Raw genomic sequence first — 12,304 nt, 5'->3', positions numbered from 1 at the left:
GGCCTCAGATTGAGCTGTGGTGCTAGCGTCTTCCATTTGGCCCAACACAATACCCACTCTTCCAGGTCCCATTGTTATTCCGGGCCCTTGTACAGCTTGGCTGTGTGTGTGTAGTCAACAAACAGCTGGTAAGGCACCTTTCAGGCTGGGAAGCTGAAACCTTTGCCCTCGAACACCTAGAAATGCGTTCATTAGCCCAGTTCAGCTACTTGGAACCAGGTATGGCCCCACCAACAGCCCTATCACCTGCCCTGTTATCCCTTGCATTTCAGGCAATGAATTTACTTTTTTCTACAGGGAGTATCCGCCACATCTACCTGTACCACTACTCACAGGGCCACAAGGCACTCTTTGGAGTCTTTATCCCCTCTCAGCGAAGAGCATCTGTGTTTGTGTTGGATACTGTGAGTCCTTTGGCACAGGGCACATGAGAATATGTGGGTAAGACAGAATATGGGGAAGAAAGACACTCCTCTTGCCATTCAATTAGAAATAGAAAAGCAGGCTGGGCAGTGGTTCCACACACCTTTAATCCCAGCACTTGGGAAGCAGAGGCAGTTGGATCTATGAGTTCAAGGACAGCCAGGGCTACACAGAGAAACCTTGTCTCAGAAAAAAGAAAAGAAAAAGAAAGAAAGGAAGGAAAGAAGGAAAGAAAGAAAAGAAAGGAAAGAAAGAAATAGACATGACTACCCAGCTTCACAGAACACAAGTGCATGCATATATATAGTAGGCCTAAAAGTTGGTGTTTGCCTAGGTACGCAGCAACCAAATGCCCAACCTCAGTGCCCTGTACTCAGCAGAACATAGCCTACTGCTGGAGAAGGTGGGCCCCAAGCTCCTGCCTCCCCCGAAACACACCTTTGAAGTTCGTGCTGAAACCAACTTGAAAACCATCTGCAGAGCCATCCTACGCTTCCTGCTTGCCTACAAGGTAAGAGAAATTGGGGTCCAATGGTGGAACTCTCCTATCCCAAGGCTTTGTCCACTTAGCCCTTTCTGCCTTCTGCTCAACTCAGGAAGAGCGCCGGGGACCCACACTCATCGCTGTTCAGTCTAACTGGGAGCTGTGTAGACTGGCCAGTGAGATTCCTATCTTAGAGGAGTTCCCACTAGTGCCTGTCCGAGTAACTGACAAGATCAGTTATGGAGTTCTGGACTGGCAACGCCATGGAGCCCGCCGAATGATCCGACACTACCTCAATTTAGACACTTGCCTTTCACAGGCCTTCGAGATGAGCAGGTGAGGAATAGGGTATAGCTCAGTAGTAGAACTTAGCTAAAAATGTGATTCCCAGTGCCACACAAACAAGAAGAGAGATAAGCAAGTGAGGCTATACCCTGGGTGCCTACAGTGTGTGACCCTGTGAGTGATCCCAAAATGATGCTAGTGTACTTGGAACTGAACCTGTACCTTGTACAGGTATTTCCACATCCCTGTTGGGAACCTACCAGAAGACATTTCCACCTTTGGCTCCGACCTCTTTTTTGCACGCCACCTCCAACGCCACAACCACCTGCTTTGGCTGTCCCCTACCTCTCGACCTGACCTGGGTGGGAAGGAAGCTGATGACAACCGCCTTGTTATGGAGTTTGATGACCGAGCCACTGTGGAGATCAATAATTCTGGCTGCTATTCCACTGGTGAGTGAGAGAAGGGGGCACTTCTATCCCGCCATCTAATGACTCCTTATCACATGCGGCTCAGTGCTCAACCATCTCAACCCAAAGGCAAGTCTTAAGAAATGGATACCGGCCGGGCGGTGGTGGCGCACGCCTTTAATCCCAGTACTCGGGAGGCAGAGGCAGGCGGATCTCTGTGAGTTCGAGGCCAGCCTGGTCTACAAGAGCTAGTTCCAGGGCAGGAACCAAAAGCTACAGAGAAACCCTGTCTCGAAAAATCAAAAAAAGAAAATAAAATAAATGGATACCGGCAAGTCAGATGTTGGTCAGAGATCATGTGACATGCCTGACATCACTAGGCAGCACTGACCAGCTCAGGCCTGGGAGATGATCCCAGTGCTGGCAAAGGGCACATGGACAACTGTGTTTTCCTGCAGTGTGCGTGGAGCTGGACATTCAAAATCTGGCCGTCAACACCATCCTCCAATCCCACCATATCAATGACATGGAGGGAGCCGGCAGCATGGGCATCAGCTTTGATGTGATCCAGCAGGCCTCCCTAGAGGACATGGTCACAGGGAATCAAGCTGCCAGTGCCCCAGCCAGCTATGATGAGACAGCCCTCTGTTCTAGTACCTTCAGGTAACTACTCTCATATAATGTGCTATCTTCTTAGACAAGACAACAAGGACAACAAGGACAACAAGGAGATGGCAACCTCCACTTTAGAATGCTAAAGCCAAAGTCAGCAATACATTTTTTTATATTTTGACAGGGTCTCTCTATGTAGCTCTGAATGGCCTGGAACTCAATATATAGACTAGACTTGGCCTCATATTTATAGTGATTCACATATCTCTGCCTCCCAAGTGCTGGGATTAAAGGCATATACCACACATCTACCCTTTTTTAATTATTATTTTATTATTTCAATTTGTGTGTGTACACGAGTATAGGTGCCCACAGAGGCCAAAGGAGTTAGATACCCTAGAACTGGAGTTACAGGAAGTTGTAGGTGTTGGAAATTGAACTTAAGTTCATGCTCTTAACTGCTGTGCAAACTTCAGCGTTAGAATCAGCATTCCTGAGATGTCTTTTCCTTGCGACATAATGAAATCCAGGGTCCCTGAGCATACCCTGCCTAGTTATTAGTAGACAGTACAAGTGCTACCATCTGACCTTTTGAGGATAAAAGCTTCTCTCGTGGAGAACTTTTTGATACATAATTGCTTTCAGTGTAATCAAAGGAGTATCTGCAAGAAATTCCCAGGGCACCCAGTCATAGTAGCCAGAATCATCTGTCAGAGGTATGATCAGTCCTGGCTCCTAGTGATGGAATAGTGTATTGTTCCTTTGTGCCATAAACAGAGAGCACTTTCACTCTGCCCATATTCCTTTATCGCTGCAAAGTGGTGCAGTCTCCAGCCATGCTAGAGATGGCAAAGCCAAAGTCAGAAGGGCTGAGGTCATGATGTGTTACTGTGGATGAGTATGGGGTAGTCATTTCATGTCTCTGCTTATAGAACACATATTTCATCCCTTTTGCCTCCTTTGCTAAAGTAATAAGAAGACTAGGAGGGTTTGGAGCTGAGAGCAGACTTGTGGCAAAAAAAAAGTGTTTCAACCCTGAGCAGCACACATGGCAGAAACTGCGAGTTGAGAGAAGTGAACATTTGTACAGGAAGCCATAAAAGTGACCACAGCATCCTATCTCTGATACTTTGTGGCTCATGTCCAGTCTGTGCTACCTGAGTGTTGCATTGGCCCCAGGAGCTTCCCCTGTGTCTCACTGATGTCTAGAAAACCTAATTTGGGCCAGTCCCTGGTTCTTTACATGGAAGGAACATAACCAACTCTGTGACTCTTCATTACTACTCTTCTGACAGTGAAACCCCACCCCACCTCAAAAAAAAAAAAGCATACACTGCTATTGTAGAGGACATGAGTTCAGTTCCCAAAATTCTTGTTGTGTAGTCCATAACTACTGTAAATCTAGCTCCAGTGTATCTGATACCTTCTGGTTTCTGTGGATATCTGTACTCACTGTACGTACTCTCACAGCTGCGTGTAGGTTTTTTAAAAATTAAAAATGAGTCTTAAGAAGGACAAAGGCCTATCAGGTGTCTTCTTGTCCAGGTGTGGTGAGCAAGATAGGGAGTTATGTGGAGGGAAGTGGTAAGGAGGTGAAACTCACAAGTTATGGAACCAGGGAATGAAATTTAGACGATGGGAATTATGAGCTGGGACAGTGATGCCAGCAGCAACATGTAGTATGGGTCGTCATCCTTTGCCTCTTTCAGAATCCTGAAGAGCATGGTTGTTGGCTGGGTAAAGGAGATCACACAGTACCACAACATCTATGCTGACAACCAGGTTATGCACTTCTACCGCTGGCTCCAGTCACCATGCTCTCTGCTCCATGACCCAGCCTTGCACCGGACACTACACAATATGATGAAGAAACTCTTCTTGCAGTGAGTGCTTCACCTCGGGCTATGGGCTGAGGGGCACAAGCCAAGTAAGTGCCTTTGGGAAGCATAAATCCCAGGACAGACTTAGGTGCTATTGTGGCTTTGTGCACTCATCTTTTCAGAAAGCTATGTAAAGCATCATGGTACTACTTCCTTTTTATATTAATATGTTCTCATGCACCTTGTTTGTTTTAGTAACACACCTTAGCTGAGTGTAGTGGTCCACGCTTTAACCCCAGCAGTTGGGCAGAGACAGGTGCATCTCTATGAGTTCAAGGCCAGACTGGTCTACATAGTGATTACCAGGCCAGCCAGGACTAATGGTGAGACACTGTCTCAAAAACAAAAGAATACACTTTAAACACTAAGTGTGAATGTATTATACTAATGGACAGTCAGCTATGTCTAGTGTTGTGATATTAGAAGTAATAAGTGCTGGAGATATGGCTCCAGCAAGTGATTAGGTGCACTTGCTGCTCTTGCAGAGGACTTGGGTTCATTTCCCAGCATCCAGTTCCAAGAGATCTGACACTCTCTACTGGGCTTCTCTGGCCTTTGCTGACACTGCACACATGCAGTATATTTAACATACATGCAAGGAAAATACTCATAAAAATAAATAAGTCTAAAAAGAATGGCTAAGATTAAGAGAGATTGTGAAGTTAAGTGGACAGAGAGGTTCGGGGGAGCTATGAAGAGCTGGGGGAAGGAAAAGAGTATTAAAATACATTGTAGGAAATTCTTTTGTTTTGTTTTGGGTTTGTTTTTGATTTTTCGATGCAGTTTCTTTATAGCACCAGCTGTCCTGGAACTCACTCTGTAGGCCAGGCTGGCCTCAAACTCACAGATCCACCTGCCTCTCAAGTGCTGGGATTAAAGCCATGTGCCGCCACCGGGCTCACAATCAGGGAGAGAGGGAAGGAGGGAAGAAGGGATGGGAGAGAAGGGAAGGGAAGGGGGGGGACCATAAATGAAGGTCGTATAAGGTAGTTCTCTGTTACCTTTGTTTCTGCTATCTTTCTGCCGTGCTGGATATAACTAGACTCCCATCTAAAATCAGGGGAGGGAATCTTGCTCTGCCATGGTGGATGCACCTGTAGTCACAGCTACTCAGGAGGCTAAGGCATGAGGATTGCCTGAGTCCTAAAGTTCAGGGTCAGGCCTAGTAATGGAGCCAGGCCTCATCTGTTTTTGTTTTTTAGTGTGTATGATTTAACAGGTCTTTCTTTGGACTGCCAGCTCTCTAATAATGACCTGGAAACTTTTAATTAATTTTGAAAGCTTGGCTTGTACCCAACTAACTCTTAAACCTTAAACTAGCCATTTTATATTAATCTGCATTCTGCCACATGACTTGTTACTTCTTCTCAGTACTGTTCATCCATATGTCCTGCTTCCTCCATATCTGGCTGACAAATCTCCCACCTCAGAACTTTTTTTTTTTTTTCGAGACAGGGTTTCTCTGTAGCTTTGGAGCCTGTCCTGGAACTAGCTCTTGTAGACCAGGCTGGCCTCGAACTCACAAAGATTCACCTGCCTCTGCCTCTCAAGTGCTGGGATTAAAGGCGTGTGCCACCACCGCCAAGCTCCCACTTCAAATTCTTTCCCAGAGTTTCTATCTCTTCCCTCAGAAATCCCACCTATCCTCCCTGCCTAGCTAATGGCCATTCAGCTCTTTATTAAACCAATCAGAAGGTGCCTTAGGCAGGTGAGGAAACACATCTTCACACAGTGTACTAAAAGATTATCCCAACTTGCATGAATTTTTTTTTTTACTTATTTATTTATTTTTATTCTTTTTTAATTAAAATTTCCACATGCTCCCCATTTCCCATTTCCCTCCCCTCCTCCCAAATATTGCCCTCCCCCCACTTCCCTCCCCCTATCCCCACTCCTCTTCTCCTCCCCCCACTCCATTCCCCCTCCCTCTGGACGTAGATAGAAGGACCTTGGTCTTCCCGCAGGGCAGGGAATTTTTTTTTTTTTTTTTTGGTTTTTCGAGACAGGGTTTCTCTGTGGTTTTGTAGCCTGTCCTGGAACTAGCTCTTGTAGACCAGGCTGGTCTCGAACTCACAGAGATCCGCCTGCCTCTGCCTCCCGAGTGCTGGGATTAAAGGCGTGCGCCACCACCGCCCGGCTTGCATGAGTGTTTTGCCTTCATGTACCATGTTTGTCTCTGGTAGCCAGAGAGACCAGAAAAAATGTAATGGATCCGCCCAGAACTGTAGTTATAGATGATGTGACATCCCTAAATGGGTGCTGCTGGGAATCCAACCTGGGTCCTCTGGAAGAGCAGCCAAAACTCTTAACCATTTAGCCATTTCTCCAGCCCCCAAACCTCATCTTAAAAGCCAGAAAGAGGAGGAGAGGGAGTGAGAAATGAATTTGGCATGTAAAAGGAGAAAAGATAGTTTTTTAAAAAATGAATTTAAAAAAAAGAAAAGGAAAAAAAAGAAATCTCTTCCTTTTTGCCCTTGTGCTCATTCTAAGTATAGTTAGGATACTTGTTGTTTCAATATCACATGGTCTTCTTCATAGTTTCTCTTCATACTCCCTGACTTCATTTTATACCAGGGCACCTCATTAATTATGAACTTACTCCTCAGGCTCATTGCTGAGTTCAAACGACTGGGATCATCAGTTATCTATGCCAACTTCAATCGCATCATCCTCTGTACAAAGAAACGCTGGATAGAGGATGCCCTTGCCTATGTGGAATATATCACAAACAGGTTAGTGTCGGGGGCATCTTGGTGATGCAGCTGCCATGGCTTTGGAGAGATACTTGAAGGGTACGGCACACACCAAGGGTCATGCATAGCAGCATGAAAAAGTGGTTACTCATGTTTACTTGCATGGACAACTCAGATATAAAACATTCAAGTCTGAAATACTCAGGGAATACCTGCTATTTTTAAGAAGGTTCTGTAAAGCGCTGTTATATAAACTTTTCACAGATGTGGGCATGGGCACATGGGAGTGTTCTGATTCCAGGCAGTCAGTCATATGGAGCTCTCGATTGCTGGACTCCATGTTGTACCTTGACTCCATGTTGTACCTTTGGCTTCAGGTAGTGATTCCTGCCTTGATGAATCATATTCACAAATCTGTTTGGGCTCAGAGGCTCCAATGTAAACAAGATGAAGTCTTGAGCTTTTCTTTTAGATTTTGTTTTGAGAGACTTGGGGAGGGGTGGGATGTGTGACCAGAGCAAAAGAGGTTATCAATCAGATCCATGGAGCTATAGTTACAGGACTTTGTGAGCCGTCCAGTCTGAACTCCAATTCTGAGAGAACAGTAAACATTCACAGCAAATACTCATGTACATCAAGATAATAAATCTTTAAAAAGAGAGAGAGGAGGCAGAGTATGTTTAGGACTTCCTTACTGGTAGGTACCATGTGTGGGATAAGTAATAGAGGCCAACTTGGCTAGCGGTGGTAAGGATGAAGAAAACAGGAAGCAATGCTGCCAGTGCCATGTACCTGACATAAGTTAGAGACAGTGGACCCTAGGCCTGCCCTGGCTTCCTTCTTGGTCACCTTCATTCCCAGGCAGCTTCTTCAGTATCATAGAAGGGACTGTCTGAATCCACTTGATGTTTATTTGTAAGTTTAAAAAGGAAAAGAAAAAATAAGGAAAGCTGTTATGTCACTTCAGTACTTTCTGGCTTCTTGCAGCATCCATTCTAAAGAGATCTTCCATTCCCTGACAATCTCTTTCTCTCGATGCTGGGAATTTCTTCTCTGGATGGATCCATCCAACTATGGTGGAATCAAAGGAAAAGTTCCATCTAGTATTCATTGTGGACAGGTAAGAGAGTTAGGGCTGGTTCCACATACGTAAGGGGCCACATTCATACCCATGTGACAAGTAATGCTTTCCTGGGGCCTCAGTCAGTAGTAGCAAAGAACTCTACCCAGTTCATCAGCTTATAGAAAAAGTTGAAAGCATAGAATTAGTCTTAGTAAGGGCAAAGAGCTTTCCATGAGGCTAAAATTGGCAAAATTTGTAGAAAAGAGGGAGGAGAGGGAGCAGTGGAGAAAATGACAAAGCCAGAGGTGCAAGAGCAGACACCTTGGGAGCTGGAACAGCTCAAGTAGATGGGTGTCTGGGCAGTGGTTTCAGGTGCTCACAGAGAGCCAACAGTGCCCACTTTGCACAGGATGGGATTCAGGGTTAGTGAAGATGGGAATTCTGGCATCTACTTGCCCATTCTGAGAATAACTTACCACAGGGAAAAAGCATGTGGTATCAGTTCAAGGGATGCAGAATTGTGAAAAGATGGGGTCCAGAAGCTAGCAGGTGGAGATGCACAGATGTGAGCCATACCTGTGGTGAATAGAGGTTGCAGCAAGGAGCCATGTGGGGGACAGGCTGTGGCATTTGTGAAATGGAAATATGGGTAATCGTCTCATGAGTAGTACCCAGGGAGTAGGCTGAGACAGCAGACCTTTGCTCTCCATGGGGTATTCACAGATAACCAAAAGGGGAAGCTCTGGCCAGCAGGAAGACTAGAAGCTGAGGTCTCAGTAATCAGCGAATCTGGGGGGACAAGGCCAAGGCTTCCTTAGGTACCATGACTCCCAAGGCCTGAACAGGAGCAGTTCTAGTTAGAAATGGGTTTAGGAGATAGACCCCACTGAGGGAAGAAAGGAAATGTGGCCATGAGGGTAATGGCATAGTGTTAATGTAGTTTCTGCATGTAGTGAATTCACCCTGGCAGGAATACAGGCATCCAGTCAAGTTGGATCTGTGGGAAATTGTCACCAAATCAAGAAGAAGTTCTACTTTGTGAGATGGGTTCCAACTGTGTAGCTTAGGCTGGCCTTGAAACCCTCATCTCCAGTGACTCTGCCTTAGCATCCTGAGTATGGCCACAGATTCGAGGTACCACTCCCAGCTAAAGAAGAAATTGCTAAGTTCAGAAGAAGAAGCTGGTCACCAGGAAGTTCTGGTTGGTTAGCCCTATTGGAAGGGAGAGTTCGGTAATTTTGACATGTCTTCTAAAAGCATAAATGAGAATCACAATTCCCAGTCACCCAAGTGAGCTAGACATGCTCCATGGAACACTGATCTTACAATGTCAGAATCCAGGAGACTCAGGCTGGAGGAGTTCTGTCTCTGTCTTGTTGCTATATATTATTGTCATGTTGGAAATAGGGGTTACCTTTCTGTTATAGCAAGACTCCCAGGAAAGGGAGGAAGCCAAGGATGAGGAAGAGGAGGAGGAAGAGGAGGAAGAGGAGGAGGGTATGGAGGAATCTGAGGTTGAAGACCTACTGGACAACAATTGGAACATTCTGCAGTTTTTGCCACAGGCAGCCTCTTGCCAGAGCTACTTCCTCATGATTGTCTCAGGTGCGTCAAGCTGAAGCTGGACAGACAACCAGCTGAGTTATATTAAAAATAGTTCTGGCTCTTTGTTGTGGAGAGGAAAATTGTTGGAAATTTCAATTTGGTGGAATTGCTGTTTTCTTTACCTGTTCCAGCATTAGGAACTGGGGACGGATGATAAAAGGGCTCTCTGTCTTCTCTCTAGACCTTTTAAGCAGCTGCCCCTAAGGCGTTTCCAGTTCTATTTCTAGTAGGTTGATGGCTAACATCCCTGGGAACATGTGCATGCACATGCAGTAATAAAGCTGGCCTCTGGGGCTTCACTAACTGGAAAACTCTTATACCTTGAAAGTATTTGTAGACATGGTTATCATGTTCAGTAAGCATAAAACTTAGAGTGTTTTTATAATTCACTGCCACTCATAAAAACAGAAAAGCTGAGGGTGAACATGGTCATTAAATTGTTGGCAAGTAGATAGGACTTCTCATACACCCCACAGGTCTGTACCAACAGATGGTTTTGTTGTCATTGCTTATGTCCTTATCTACTTCCTCTGAGTCTTCACCTTTCCAAGTTGTCTCAAGAAATACTCCAGGTTAGCCAAGTAGTAGTGACATAATGCCTTTAATCCCAACACTCAGGGAGACAGAAACAGGTGGATCTCTGAGTTTGAGGCCAGTCTTGGTCTACAGAGCAAGTTCTAGGACAGCCAGAGATATACAGAGAAACCCTGTATATCTTTTAAAAACCTTTAAAAAAAAAAAAAAAAAAAAAGGAGGAAGAAGAAGAAGGAAGAAATAGTCCAGGTATGTGCGTTCAGATTTTAGGGGTACTGTCAGCATTTGCTGTTAAGGATATATTTTCACACACTTGTTGTTCTATTTATTCCCTGAATTCATCTACATCAGTTGTTTTTTGTTTGTTTTGGTTGGTTTAGTTTGGTTGGGGGAGGGGTTGTTTTGGTTGGTTTTGACTAGGCCTTAATCTCACAGAGTCTCTCCCCTGAGTACTGGGCACTGCCTAACTACAAGTTCCTTTATTATATCCAATTTTCCAGTTCTCTCCTTGACTTTGATCTCATCCAAAGACAGCAGATAAGTTATCACTAGCAATGGTATTTCAGATGTCTAACCATCTGGCCAGCCACAGAGCTCCTTTAGATTCTGGGGTATTTTTCAGCACATCACTGACTCTCAGGCCCTGTGACCTAATTCTGCCTCTCTCTGCAGCATACATCGTGGCTGTATACCATAGCATGAAGAATGAGTTGAGACACAGTGCTCCAGGCAGTACCCCTGTGAAGAGGAAGAGGGCTAGCCAGTTCTCCCAAGAGACTAATGGGACAGCTGGAGCCCTTCCTGGTGAGCAGTCTCTGGTCATGGAAGAACCATGCTATGTGCCTGCTTTCTGTGTGCCTCAGATGATACAGGCAAATGGGTAGGAGATACCCATTGCCAGCTGAATCTGCCCCTTAGCACTCTCTCTTTCCTAGGAATGATCACCTTCTCTCAAGATTATGTGGCAAATGAGCTCACTCAGAGCTTCTTCACCATCACTCAGAAAATTCAGAAGAAAGTCACAGGTTCTAGGAGCTCCACTGAGCCCTCAGAGATGTTCCCTGTCCTCCCTGGTTCACACTTGCTGCTCAATAATCCTGCTCTGGAGTTCGTCAAATATGTGTGCAAGGTGAGGGCAGATATAAATCCTTCAGTCATTCCATCAGGATTTGCTGGTTACCTATCACATGCAACCATTGTTGAAGCATTTGGGCTCAGGTATTACAGGAGAAGTCCCACTGATAGGTCTGGACCTGGAACCAGGCAAAGAGGCTCTGGGGTAGGAAAGCTGGTGTGCTGGGAAAGTTTTAGCAGGTGGAAGTAGAAGTTCATGGATCACCTGCCACCAGTGGGCCTGATGAGCCAGAACAGACCTCTGAGACCAAATGAGGTGACAGCTTGTTTTCTGGGAAAGGCAGGCCAGCACCGTGAGATGATATTAGCAGTGACCATGTGGGTCATTACTCAAAGCACTTACTGTTCATTGTGCCATCTGAGCGTCCCAGTGCTTCACTCTGAGGCTGAACAGTGAATATCAAATGACTACACCTTAGGGTTTAAGATAGTGAGCTAGGAATGTTTCTTCTCTACAAATACACTTTGGACAGTCACTGACCCACCTTTCCCAGAAAACAAGCTGGGATGAACTGCACTTTGCAATCTGTAGTCCTTTTTAGCTCATCTCTGCACGTTTCCTGTCTGAACATGAAGGTATCCAGTTCCAGAGCCTTTTTCCACTGAGGAATGTTTACTCCTTTTTGGAATCTTTTTTTTTTTTTTTTTTTTTTTTTTTTTTGGTTTTTCGAGACAGGGTTTCTCTGTGGTTTTGGAGCCTGTCCTGGAACTAACTCTTGTAGACCAGGCTGGTCTTGAACTCACAGAGATCCGCCTGCCTCTGCCTCCTGAGTGCTGGGATTAAAGGCGTGCGCCACCACCGCCCGGCTCCTTTTTGGAATCTTTATTAGGCTGGGTATTCACCTCTTCATTCCCAGCACTGGAGAAGACTGAGACACGTAGGAAGATCATAGTTTAAGGACAGCCCGTATCTTCAAAGGGCTGTAGAGTAAGACTCTTGTCTTTAAGGAAAAAATAAATAACAAAAAAATTTAACTGACTTTATTTTATCTGCTTTATTTTTGGATTCTGTATTTTTCCATATTGGTGTGTTCATCTGCTAGTACATGTAGAGGGTTTTGTGTCCTTTCTCATGGTGGTTTCTCTGGTTTCAGTATTGAGTGATGCTGATCTCCTAATACAGGTTACGGTGTCCTCCCTCTTTGGTTTCTGGAAGGTGTTGTGTAGAATCGATGTTTCTT

General features: G+C 45.2%; 1 protein-coding gene across 1 annotated transcript in view; it reads left to right on the top strand.

Annotated features, from left to right (window-relative positions):
- Pole (DNA polymerase epsilon, catalytic subunit) overlaps positions 1–12,304 on the top strand; it is a 53,013-nt gene that overhangs the window by 38,805 nt on the left and 1,904 nt on the right. The window contains exons 34-45 of the mRNA XM_057764061.1: positions 66–219; positions 298–404; positions 758–934; positions 1,020–1,243; positions 1,424–1,644; positions 2,061–2,265; positions 3,924–4,097; positions 6,701–6,826; positions 7,775–7,907; positions 9,278–9,455; positions 10,662–10,793; positions 10,925–11,118. Of these exons, the coding sequence (XP_057620044.1) occupies positions 66–219; positions 298–404; positions 758–934; positions 1,020–1,243; positions 1,424–1,644; positions 2,061–2,265; positions 3,924–4,097; positions 6,701–6,826; positions 7,775–7,907; positions 9,278–9,455; positions 10,662–10,793; positions 10,925–11,118 (2,025 nt within the window). The remainder of the gene's footprint in view (positions 1–65; positions 220–297; positions 405–757; positions 935–1,019; positions 1,244–1,423; positions 1,645–2,060; positions 2,266–3,923; positions 4,098–6,700; positions 6,827–7,774; positions 7,908–9,277; positions 9,456–10,661; positions 10,794–10,924; positions 11,119–12,304) is intronic.

This window comes from Chionomys nivalis, chromosome 3 (genome assembly GCF_950005125.1).
Source record: "Chionomys nivalis chromosome 3, mChiNiv1.1, whole genome shotgun sequence".
Taxonomy (NCBI): Eukaryota; Metazoa; Chordata; class Mammalia; order Rodentia; family Cricetidae; genus Chionomys; species Chionomys nivalis.
Note: the sequence above shows the minus strand (reverse complement) of the source record. Positions and strands in the feature narration are given on the sequence as shown.